Source organism: Esox lucius, chromosome 2 (assembly GCF_011004845.1).
Source record: "Esox lucius isolate fEsoLuc1 chromosome 2, fEsoLuc1.pri, whole genome shotgun sequence".
Classification (NCBI taxonomy): Eukaryota; Metazoa; Chordata; class Actinopteri; order Esociformes; family Esocidae; genus Esox; species Esox lucius.
Genome location: NC_047570.1, coordinates 20,120,549 through 20,133,488, shown reverse-complemented (window position 1 = coordinate 20,133,488; position 12,940 = coordinate 20,120,549). Strand labels below are relative to the sequence as shown.

The window sequence follows — 12,940 nt, the reverse complement described above, 5'->3', positions numbered from 1 at the left end:
TATCCTGTATGATCTCTGGCATTTTGATGTGCAGGCTAATATAATATCTGTTATTGATTACAGTTACATGAAAAGTAATCACTAACATAATCATTCGGAGTACTCAAAATTAAAAAGTGAATCCAAAAATGTTTAACAATCAGAATTATTTCAACTATTTTAAATTTTAAAGAATTTACTGATCTATAGTAGACTAGAGTATCCCAGACATGCCTAATAGGTGACATCCAGTAATTGTGTACAGACCTATTATAAAGATGTAATCAAACTTTTATTTGTTTTATTAAGTGCACAGTGTGGAGGTTGGGCTCCCGATACTCCTGTTGTAGGAGTAATGGCAGGAAGTGACTTGGACAATGTGGTGAGGTATTCAAGTTTACAGAAGCAGTTTATCACATTCTTAGGGATAAACTGTGGTATGGGTAAGGATCTCAGTGATGTCATGCAGAATGGTGTAGGAATAAAGGACCAACTTTCTAATGAAGGGAGTAGAGAAAGCCATGGAATGCAGACAAATAGAGTTTGGCTTAGTTTTATCTCCTTTGACATCAACTAAGGGTGAGTAGCATCGTTGTGGTTTAAATGTAAGAAGTAAACAGGATACATGATTGTAATTTGAAATATAACTAATATGCCTCCTAATCTATATTAGGTGTTGTTTACACATGGGTCATACTAAAAATGTGTAAAGTCAAATTGTAGTTATGTATTAAGTAGTGTCATCTTAGTCACCCATTAAGATATGAACTGTATTAACAGCCAATAACTTGGTAATTGCGGATAATGTAGCTTTATTGCCTCTTCAGATATAGGTCAGCTGATCCTTCAGGCACACACTTTGTCCCCATTAATATGCATATCACATTTGTCACAAACTACCACATGTGGCAACATTGCCAATGGCCAACAGAATTGAATTCACGTACAGTATAAAAAGTGGCACAACGTTCAGTAACCTTTCTCTCAGAGCAGAGTTGTACTAGCAAACATTCAGCTAATGTAGGGTGTAGTTGTATAGGTAGCTACATTTGTAGCTAATTCATCCCATAGCTGGTAATATTAACTAGCCAGCACATAGCAATTTCTAAAGACATTACTAATTAGATGCTATGCAAAAAGAAATATACTGAAATGGCTTTGTGATTAGCACAAGATACTTACACTCACCTAAAGGATTATTAGGAACATCTGTTCAATTTCTCATGAATGCAATTATCTAATCAACATATCACATGGCAGTTGCTTCAATGCATTTAGGGGTGTGGTCCTGGTCAAGACAATCTCCTGAACTCCAAAAGAAAGGTGATTTAAGCAATTTTGAGTGTGGCATGGTTGTTGGTGCCAGACGGGCCGGTCTGAGTATTTCACAATCTGCTCAGTTACTGAGATTTTCATGCACAACCATTTCTAGGGTTTACAAAGAATGGTGTGAAAAGGGAAAAACATTGTTGATGTTAGAGGGCAGAGGAGAATGGGCCCACTGATTCACGCTGATAGAAGAGTAACTTTGACTGAAATAACCACACTTTACAACCGAGGTATGCAGCAAAGCATTTGTGATGCCACAACACGCACAACCTTGAGGCGGATGGGCAACAACAGCAGAAGACCCCACCGGGTACCACTCATCTCCACTACAAATAGGGAAAAGAGGCTACAATTTGCACAAGCTCACCAAAATTGGACAGTTGAAGACTGGGAGAATGTTGCCTGGTCTGATGAGTCTCGATTTCTGTTGAGACATTCAGATGGTAGAGTCAGAATTTGGCGTAAAAAGAATGAGAACATGGATCCATCATGCCTTGTTACCACTGTGCAGGCTGGTGCTGGTGTGATGGTGTGGGGGATGTTTTCTTGGCACACTTTAGGCCCCTTAATGCCAATTGGGCATTGTTTAAATGCCACGGCCTACCTGTGCATTGTTTCTGACCATGTCCATCCCTTTATGACCACCTTGTACCCATCCTCTGATGGCTACTTCCAGCAGGATAATGCACCATGTCACAAAGCTTGAATCATTTCAAATTGGTTTCTTGAACATGACAATGAGTTCACTGTACTGAAATGGCCCCCACAGTCACCAGATCTCAACCCAGTAGAGCATCTTTGGGATGTGGTGGAACGGGAGCTTCGTGCCCTGTATGTGCATCATACAAGTCTCCATCAACTGCAAGATGCTATCCTATCAATATGGGCCAACATTTCTAAAGAATGCTTTCAGCACCTTGTTGAATCAATGCCACGTAGAATTAAGGCAGTTCTGAAGGCGAAAGGGGGTCAAACACAGTATTAGTATGTTGTTCCTAATAATCCATTAGGTGAGTGTACATGCACAATCTGGCTCTGGTAAAAGGCAGGTTGTGTTGCTGAGGTAATTAGATGGAAAGAGCTACAGCTCAAACATCTTGGGTTAATCCCCCATTTTTCCAGTTTTTATTCAAATTCAAGCAGTGCAAGTCCAGTGAATAACAAGGAATTGTACAAAGGTAAGCGGTAAACTTTAAGAGGTTAAAAAAGTGGAGCTTACTAAAAACTGAAAGATAATGTACATTTCTGAGTTTAAAAAATGCCCTTTTCAGGGAACAACTAATAGGTTAACTTTCAGCTTTTCTGCAACAATGGAAGCAAATTAAGCCTAGAATGTTTATCCTAACAGTTCCTCATTGTGTCCCACCTTTTGTGGATTACTTACAAACCATTTGTCTGTGAAAAAGCAGTTGGAAAATACCTAATATACCCTCGTAAGCATTATTTGGACTGTATTGTACTGCAGTAAGTTATAATGCTAACATAATGGTGAGAAAAAGGCAATTAACAAAAGAAGACGGACCAATCAAACCCTTAAAAGTGTAAAGAAATTGCAAAGAAAGCCAAGGTGTCGGTGAGTAGTTTCTTACATCATCCAAAGGCACTTGGAAACTAGAAGAAACTCTAGAGATGTGGCCAACCCAAAGCCACAGGAGAATCAGAAGACAGGGATTGTGTGAAAGGATGGTTCTTCCGTGTGTGACACCAACTGTCAAACATGGAGGAGGAAGCGTGATATTCTGGGGATATTTTGCTGAATCCAGAGTCGGCGAGTTGTACAGAGTGATTGGCACCCTGAACAACAACGTCTAACAGCATTTTGCAGCGTCACGCAATACCCTGGTGTATGCCTAGTTGATTTTGTATCCTCTGTTGATTTTGTACATTTGCCCACTGACAAAGAAATGATCGGTCTATAATTAAAATAATAAAAAACATCACATTTAATGCGCAATATAAGACAAATTATGTATGAAAAATGTATTAACAAGGTATTCAGTATGTGTTTTAATGTAATATTGAATACAGTAATCTACTCAAGTATACTGTAAATTGTTTATGTAGCTTGCATTACAGCTAGATTATAAGAACAAAGTGACATTTTGTTGGAATTAAGTTAGGTAGTTGGCTACTCCATATTTCCTTTAGAAATAGTCGGTCAACTTCCTTTTACTGCTTCCAGGTTCTCCTGAATGTCAGGCTTGAAAGACTTGCTGCTGCCAAAGACTCGTTGCTGCTGACCTGGATTAATGGATTAGGTTTTATAGACTCTGGACAAAGCCCAAATGCATTTATTAATTATTACAACTTTTACTCTTAAAATGTTCACCCGGCACAGCCAGAAGAGGACTGTGTCTATACGTATCTAATATGTAATGGTATTAGTGTTTTTATGAGCAAACACTGCCAAGATAAATCGATTCAAACCATTTTCTCAGATGGCCTAATACTTTTGCCTAGTACTATATATTATGAGGTAACTTGGTGTTTTGGGAAATATCCTTTTATGAAAGTAGGTGGTAGAAAGAACACTTGTTTAACACTTAAGGATATCATTTCTCAAGTCTTCAATAAAAACACTGCTACATACAGCATGATTAGGGATGTTAACAACATAAAAGAATGGACTGGTTGTCCCTTACTAACAATGAATAGAGAATAAAACAAAAGTTATGGACCACACATTATTTGTAAAATACATTTAATCCCTTAATACTTTGGCAACAAAACCAAATATATAACAGGAGAATAATGGCACAGATGAGTGGCAGTGGGCTATAAAGTCTCAGTCACTTCTACTATAGGGTTTTTCAATAGGGCAGTGACAGACTCATAAGAGAGACCCTTTTGCTGGCATTTTCCTTTCACCTTTGTGTTCTACAGCATGGGCTGTCATGTTACTAACCTCCAGTAACCCTACTTATTTCTTAGTGCAGCACACTGCCACTGAAGCTGATGTTTTTCTTTTGTACTTATCAGACAAAATATCACAATTAAAAGGCATACATTGTCTAAACATGGTCATTGGTAATATAATATAGCTGTACATCAGGGCTTCCTCCTCACCCACTCATGTTCTGGCCCTCCAAGACCAGTCTTATTTTTGTTTTAGCTTGTAGTTAGTTTCAATTACCTTTTATCCTAGGTCTAAATAAGTCCCTGATTAGGAGAGCTGATTAGGAGAGGATGAAAAGAGGTTATTCCAGAACTGAATTTTAAAAGCCCTAATGTACATGTTACAACACAATTGTACATTAATATAGACATTGTGTTAGCAAGAAATGGATGTACTTAGCCAAAAAATACATTATCAGGATTACAACAATGATGGAGTATGTCTGAGAGATAGTGTGCATAGGTGAATATCAAAGGCAAAACCGTAAAACAAATTGGTGTCTCCCAACATAATTACAAGTGATTGGAGGTGATTCAGATATAAGTATGCACCACAGCAGTGTTTTTGTTTTTATTTTGCACTGGGGAAGTTCAAAGAATTTATGACAGCATTGGTTGATTGAGTTTGCTGTCTGATCTAAAAATGAATGGTCATGTTTTGTAGCAATTATTGTAGCGTTTACGATTGGCCGATTGCTCGATGCACTAGTGGCAGGTAGATATGGCTGTCCTTGTTCAATAGAACAATTGGACTTGTCTCTACAATGTTGCTGGATAACCAGGTTGACTTAGTTTATCTGGGTTTGTAAAGACTATCCTAACAGGAGTCCTGTTCCTACCATAAGAAACAGGCTTTTCAAAGAGGGAGCAGTACTAGCGTTTACAGATGTGAGCCCGGTAGATAGCAGGACTTAGACTCAACTTTTCAGGTTATTCTGAAAAGTTGAGTCATTGGTTTGCTTAACCAAAAGTCTGGCAACCGCCAAGCTAAACGTCTCTCTTGGTAAGCGTGAACAGATTTATCATAGCCTGTACCGTTCAAAAGATAATTAACGTAATCAGAACTACATTTTTCTTTAGATTTAAGAGTCACGTCTTAAATGTATAAAACATATTGTGCGGGCAGTTCTACAACTAGGGTTCTCTACTTGCGGACTGTATTATTTAGGCAACACCTGCTTTTATAATACAACAGGGGCTTGGGTGTTTTATGTATTTATTCTGCTGTACAAAGCATTTTATTTGCAAAATACAGTACATATTGGGAAAATTCCGGTTTTCTTCAAATTCACTTAAATGTTTTGGTTTTCGAAATACCGCTCTGCTGATATAACCAATGGCATAAATATGTAAACAATATGTAAATTTATATTACCATTACACTATATTTGACAGGATAGATATCTTTATTTGTAGTTAATGTGGACAATGTGACTGGACTTGAGCAATCGGACCAGGACTCCGTCACCAGAACTGAGACGTGGGTCATAAGAAAATCGTGACTCGACAATGGGCGGCCAGGACTTGGACTTAACCATAGAAACTCGTGAATCTACATGGATTCGAGCCCCGCGGGGGACGTGGGACTCAAGGTTTAGTGACAAGACTGGGTCTGATATGAATGGACGTAGAGTAAATAGAGCCGTGGCTAAATGTTTCATTAAGCACCCGGTTCCTCTTCTGTTCCTAATCCATACGGTACTTTAAATAGATTAAAAGTGCTGGATAGGTTAACAAAGATTGGTAGCTCGTCCTTGGACCAAATGGAGAATTTACATTATTGATTTCACCTAACATAATGGCTTAGAACGCCAGTTATTCCAGAGATCAATTCACAAAAGATTCCTCAATCTGCCCCTGTATAGATTATGTATTTAATATAAATGTAGTGGTATGGCGAAAGCTAGTTTTATTCTATTCGTATATCTCAACATGTCAAGGCGATAACTGTCTATATGGGTAACATTTGATCAGTTCCTAAAAGTGGTGTCGCCATAACATTTCAATATTAGGGCTACAATAGTTCTCCTAACCCACAGTACGGTACGTATTGCGGTTTGTATGTCACGGCACCATGCGTTTTCGGTACAGTACACAAATATATTGTCACGAGTTACGGAAGTTAATTTCCAAAACATGCAACACAGAAAACACATATAATGCTAGATGAAAGCACAATTTCAAATAAAGTACAATGAGCGAAACATTGTTAAACAATCTTTGTTTAACAATGAAATTATTGGGAGGGACGTCATTCCTAATGGGACATGGGGACCCTATGTGCTGAAACCCTATGTGCTGAAACCCTCCCTATAAGGAATAGTTCGACCTAGATTTACATTTTGGGAAAATAACGCTTCCCTTGAGTTGTTCTGGAAGGCCCGTGAAAATATATCAAGCCATTATTCAAATGTATCACAGTCTTGAATTAGCATTGTCCAAATTCATGAATTTAAACTGTGCGTCCCGATCAACAAAAGCTACATTGTAAGTGGAAACCTATTCCAAAACACCTCATACTAAGACTAGTTGTGTTATTTATCTCAAAGAAACAGTTGATGTTGTATTCTTCAAAATAACGAGGAATAATTTTCACAAAATCCAAACCCAATTTTTTTAAATTTAATAATTCCTGTGTTTACTAGTCGGTTTTGTTCACAATGGTATCAATCTGCGTTTCAACCGGTTTCGATGTGACTTTATTGACCAGCCTGAAAAAAATTCATTATTTAGCTACCAATTACATTATTGCCGAATAACAGAGCCTAGTGTGTGGTGGCCATATAAAATAGTTTGTGTAGTTCCAGTTTGAAGTTACCAAATTCCACCAGCTGCAGTCAGACAGATCGCGACAGAAAACGGAATGTAGATTGTTTTCGCTTGCGGTTAAGGTTTTGTTGCTTGGGACTAAATTAATTTGGACGAGGCTAATAATACGTGTGTACTGGAATGGCAAAATGCCGCCAATCTAGAGATTCAAGCGAAACTTGAGGATTTTACGTGTCGCCAATGTACAACTAGCTTTTCCAACTCAAGTTCGGCTCAACAAAACAACAGTTCTAAAACTGCCAACAATTGTTAGAATTTTGATTTTAATGCGAACAAAAGGATCTGGTTTAAACTGAACAGTGTATATTCGGGTTCACGTGTGAACGTTAACAGCCTCGGTAGGGTACCGTAGTTATGAATACGCTTGCCGCTTCAGCCAGATTAGTACACAAAAGCAGAAAAAATAAGTCGCCCGTTCATATAAGCAATAGCGTACAGCACGTTGTTTTAAACATTAGTTTCTATGATGTGTTATTTTTATCTTCAACTGTGAGCAGAACTTCTCAAACTAATTAGCTCCTCTCAAAATACAGCTAAGCTGTCGATTCACACATTACTATTACGTTATGTCCTGTAATTATTACTCGCCCACTAGTAAAAAGTATTCTTTTTTTTGGTTCTTTTCGCTGCAGCAAAAATTTTGTTTTTCACGTACGTAGGTGGTAACCAAATCGCTTCAGTGGGGAGAGCAACGTATTAATTGTATACATTTGTATAAAATGTATTTATTCGGGTTCACATGTGAACCGTTAAGAGCCTCCCTACGTTACCGCAGGGTTGTGAATACGCTTGCCGTTGCAGCCAGATTCAGTACACAAAAGAAGAAAATTAGGTCGATACCTATAAACCCGTTCATATAAGCTATATACTGCACGTTGTTTTAAAAATCAGTTTCTGTCTAGCATTATTTTAATATTTCCATCTGTGAGCAGCACCTCTCAAATTTTGTTTCTCTCAAAATACAGCTGAGATGTTAATTCACACATCACTATAACCTGATGTCCTGGAATAATTACCCGCCCAGTAAGTAAAATACTTAAAAATGTTGATTTGTACACCACAGCAAAACGTATCCTCTGCCAATAGGGCTTAAGATCAAAATGGAACCTGGCAGAGGTGTGCATTGCAGTTCAGCAGGCAACCCTGGTCAAAGTGGATGAAGAATGTATGAGCTCCCACAGGCTTTAAGCTTCCCCTGGCTTTGGAAATACAACTGTGGAATATTTTGGAGCACTGCAACAGCTCTTCCCCCTAGTGGTAGTGAGTTGGTCTTAAGAGTTCTGTTGACATTGCCTGTATCTGACTCCTAGACACACAAACAGTCTCTCACAACTGCATGTTCAGTGGCAATATACAGTGTCATCATACAGCATAGTTATAACATTGTTGAACATGTCCCAGCATAATAGCACATTTGGCTGTCGGCATAGTAAGCAGTTGTAAAAAAGATTATTAGAAAATAAACTACATTCCTCTGAATGGCTGAAGAGGTGACCTTTCGGTCGCTATGAATAACAAAAGTTTAAGGACAGGATATTCAATCTAGTTCTAACTGAACATGTCAGAAAAGATGGAAAATTCCATGCATAAGGCGGATAGGCATTAAGCCTTTTTAGTGGAAACGATCACCTCTGTCATCTTGGTTTTAGACGGAACATTAAACTCAAAAGTACCAATTCAATACTTTTTAGTGCTAGATAAGCATTTTGCAGAAAATAGTGGGGAAAAGGGATTCAATTTAATATCCATGCTTGACAGTTATATAGCACTGCAAATATCTACAGTATATACTGTACATACATTTGAAAATACATTGATAAACCAACAGAATACAATATGTTGGACTCAGCAAAATAACATTACATCACCATTAACACAAGATAATTCCCGAATTTCTACTTGGCTGTGTATGTGTGTTCTTATGCCATGCCAAAGTAAATCTCAACATTTTCTACAGACTGACATCGGTCAATATTGAACAGCTATTTATGTCAAGAACAGTTGATACTGTATAATCAAAAACGTGCAAGAACATATGTTTTTCTTGTACCACAAATTTGGAAAGCAACTATTTGAAGAATTTACAGTTTATAAAAACAAGACAGAAGATCCATCTTTTCCTTCAGTCATTGACTAGGCCACCAGGCCTTGCTCCTTCCTTCAGGACGTTAGTACACAGGGCTGTTGCGGATACCACAGCACAGGACCATGCTAAAGGTCATCTCAAAAATCTGAGTAGTGAGAGAATATAAATAAATTAAGGGTGTTATTGATTTCTTATTAAGGGGACAATGTTTTTATGAGCTACACCCCATAAACACCTTTTATGATACTCACCATAATAACAGCAACTACCAGAGCAGCAATGCCAATCAAGTAAATCTTCTTTGTAAAAATCTCACTGATCTTGACGTGACAGTCCTGGTAAAACAAACAAACAAAAGAGTCAGATGTTACACATGGAACACTTGCTTTATGACACCTGGTAAGGTGTCTGTATGCTGTGAAAGTAAAATTGTATGAATTTGTAATTGTGCATGTTAATATTTTGGGATTTTTACAGTTGTGCTCATAAGTTTCCATTCCCTGGCAGAAATTTTTGGCATTGATTTTGAAAATATGATGGATCATGCAAAAAACTTTTATTGAAGGATGGTGATCATATGAAGCCATTTATTATCACATAGTTGTTTGACTCCATTTTAAATCATGATGATAACAGAAATCACCCAAATGGCCCTGATCAAAAAAGTTTACAAACCCTTGAATGTTTGACCTTGTTACAGACACACAAGGTGACACACACAGGTTAAAATGCCAATTAAATGTTAATTTCCCACACCTGTGGCTTTTTAAATTGCAATTAGTGGTTGTGCATAGTCAATAAGTTTGTAGGCTCTCACATGGATGCACTGAGCAGGCTAGATACAGAGCCATAGGGAGCAGAAAAGAACGGTCAAAAGACCTGCGCCTGTCAGTACTGTTCAATCACTTATTAAGAAGTGGAAAATTTGGGGATCTCTTGATATCAAGGCAAGGTCATACCAACAGGTTTTTGTAGGCTACAATAGAATACAATGCCCAGTATTACCTATCCAAATAATTCTATAGTGCAAGACTAGACATGTCATGCTGCTGTTTATTTATTTAAAGTAATCTCTATAAGGAGGAGGCTTTATATTTTTGAAATTAAATATAATTATACTATTTGCTGCTTTTAGTTAACTAATGTGTTGATAACAAATTGTGATATTCCTTCAAATGCACCCATCAATGCTCACAATGCATACGCCCCATCCATTGATAAAAAAGATGATTACATTGCCTATAGACAACGTTTGGACAGACCATTCCATCTGGGTAAATCCCAAAATCACCCAGCTCTAGTGTCTTAAGTTACTGTTCATATACCACACCTTCTTCCTTATTACTTAAATACAACCAGTACTATGCAGTGTCCTCCAGGGGCCTAAGAGTACTTACCGTAATAGAAGCAGAGACAGTCTTGGGGCAGATGTCCGTAGTGGTTTGGGTTAAACTTGTTGAGATTACATTCTTGTAGCCTCTGCCACAGCAGTCCAGCTGAAACAAATACAGTAATAGTATTTGTTAAAGTTTTTCTCTCTGTGTTTGCATGTCAATGAGATTACTTACATTTTGCACTATTTTTGAAACCAGTGTCCTAGGGAGTTTGAGAATGTTGTGTTAAGTTTAAATTGGACTTACAGTCTCATGGAAAACCTTCAGAGCAGCAGCTGCAGCTTGTTTCTTGTCATTGTCAATCAAACTTGTAGCTACAGCATTAGTGTACACATTGTCATAGAAGGTAATTAGATCTTTGGAAATCTGAAACCAAGAAAGTTTTTTTTTTTTTAGAAAACCTATTTAACCTACCAGCAACCAACATTTATTTTACACAATATACTGCACCTTCCCATTACACCATAAAACACAAAATATATGTAATGTTTCCTAATGAATACACTTATTTCTAGTAACAAGTTAAGGCATTTTGCTCTATTTCCAAATCTTGTGACCTAAGTCAAAGACAAATTGAGATAAGGGCATTGGTGTCTTTGGGAGAATTTCTTTCTAGCTTCAATCTGACTAAGATGTAGTAATCTAATCTGACGTCTATGCAAGCAGTTGAAGTTTACACTCAAACTAACATTGAAAAACATCAAGCATATGAACTAAAGAGCTAGAGCAATCAAGGATTTCTTTTTTTCTTGACTGGCCAAATCACCAGATCTGAATCTAATTGAACATTTCACTAGATAAAGAGTAAAGACTAAAAGTAAAAATGCCCCAAAATATACAGGAACTGAAAAATATTGGTGTGATAATATGAAATACAGACTACCCGAAATTATAAAATAAGAAAATATCCCAATAATAATAATAATATCATATCCACATTCGCTACGTTTGTTCAGTTGTGTTGTCCACTTGTGTTGTATGGTTTTGAGCACCTACTGAACTTGCACCGCTGTTTCAATTGGCTATTTTCAGCAGCTGAAGTAGCCATTTTTCTAATGGTTTTAATGTTGATATGCAATCAGATACTTTTAAATTGAGGCTTTGGACTATAGTAAAGGAATTGGAAATATAGAATTTGCAATTGCAATGGAGACAAACACGGATGACTTTGTGTGTATAATGATGAAAATTTACTTTCAAAAGAGAGCCGCTCATGTAATTATTCTAACCTACAATAAGACATCCCATAAGTGCTTAAATTGGTAAGTCTAGGTGTAATATGCTGGATATCCAACACAATTCTACTTACTATGCTAACAGAGATTGGCTGATAGAGGAGGGGTCTGTCAGTGAATTCATTATAGCAATACTGTAGAACAATATGTCATGTTGCCATATTGAAATAAAGATATTAAAATAACTGATTAAACATGAAACCAAGAATGACATACTGACTAGTCAAGATATGTTTAGCTAAATCCACATACAACTTCTTACATGTCTGGCAGCTCGTAAAGAAATGCACGTTCATCTTTTAATGGTGCAATATTTCCTGCAATTATGTGACCAACTACACCAGGTGGTCCAGCGCTGGCCATGAAGTCGGCTTTGTTTCTTTGCAGTTGGCGAATGAGGAAACCGAATGATTTGTCAGACGATATTGGGTCTGGAGAGGGCATTTATTATTTGATGTAATATTCTACTGACAGATGACTAAGATATACATAGTTAATCTGTGCTGCAGAGTTGCATTTTCCTTAGTTACTTAGGATTCCTCTTGACTACTCCTAACATTTCACAGATTTAGGAGCTGGTTTTAGAGCTAAAACGCTTTGTGAAATACTCTTAGGCTAAATATTTAGGAGTCCTAACGTTAGAACTGAACCGAAATCAGCAACTTATGAGCTTCTTTTAGCCTTAAGATGTTTTGTGAATACGGCCCCTGGCATGCATCTGGCTTCTGATGCTTAGTTACCATGATGACATTAGACTTAGTGTTGCATATATCAACATTTTCAAAAGTACACAATATAAAACATCTTTTATCTCTTACTACTTGCCTATCACAATGTACTGTATACTCAGCCCAACATGAATTGTGTTTGTGTAAAACTTTTGTTCATATGCATCCTCACCGAATCTCTGTGCATGAATCCAAAGATTCCAGCTGCCACCTCACAAGCGAACAGGATTACCAAGCAGGCAAAGAACTGGAGAAAAACAAAGACATTAATTTGCCAATTTTGGAGAATGCCATGAGTGGGGCATATGTTACTCTCTTCTGCATGGTGTTACATATTACTCACTGTTCCAAGAAGACACTGAGACTCCTGAATGGCACCATAGCAACCGAGGAACCCAACAACCATCATCACTGCACCAACAGCAATCAGAATGTGCACACCTAAAACAAAAAACATGGATAGTG

At 37.5% G+C, this 12,940-nt stretch overlaps 1 protein-coding gene across 1 annotated transcript in view; it reads right to left on the bottom strand.

Moving 5' to 3' along the window:
• Positions 1 to 3,992: 3,992 nt before the first annotated feature.
• The window catches only part of cd81a (CD81 molecule a), a 31,584-nt gene continuing 22,636 nt past the window's right edge, over positions 3,993 to 12,940 (bottom strand). Inside the window, exons 3-8 of the mRNA XM_010890481.4 lie at positions 12,819 to 12,916; positions 12,648 to 12,722; positions 10,759 to 10,878; positions 10,516 to 10,614; positions 9,370 to 9,453; positions 3,993 to 9,263 (exon numbers count right to left, since the gene is read on the bottom strand). Coding sequence (XP_010888783.1) covers positions 9,201 to 9,263; positions 9,370 to 9,453; positions 10,516 to 10,614; positions 10,759 to 10,878; positions 12,648 to 12,722; positions 12,819 to 12,916 — 539 coding nt within the window. The 3' untranslated portion in view covers positions 3,993 to 9,200. The remainder of the gene's footprint in view (positions 9,264 to 9,369; positions 9,454 to 10,515; positions 10,615 to 10,758; positions 10,879 to 12,647; positions 12,723 to 12,818; positions 12,917 to 12,940) is intronic.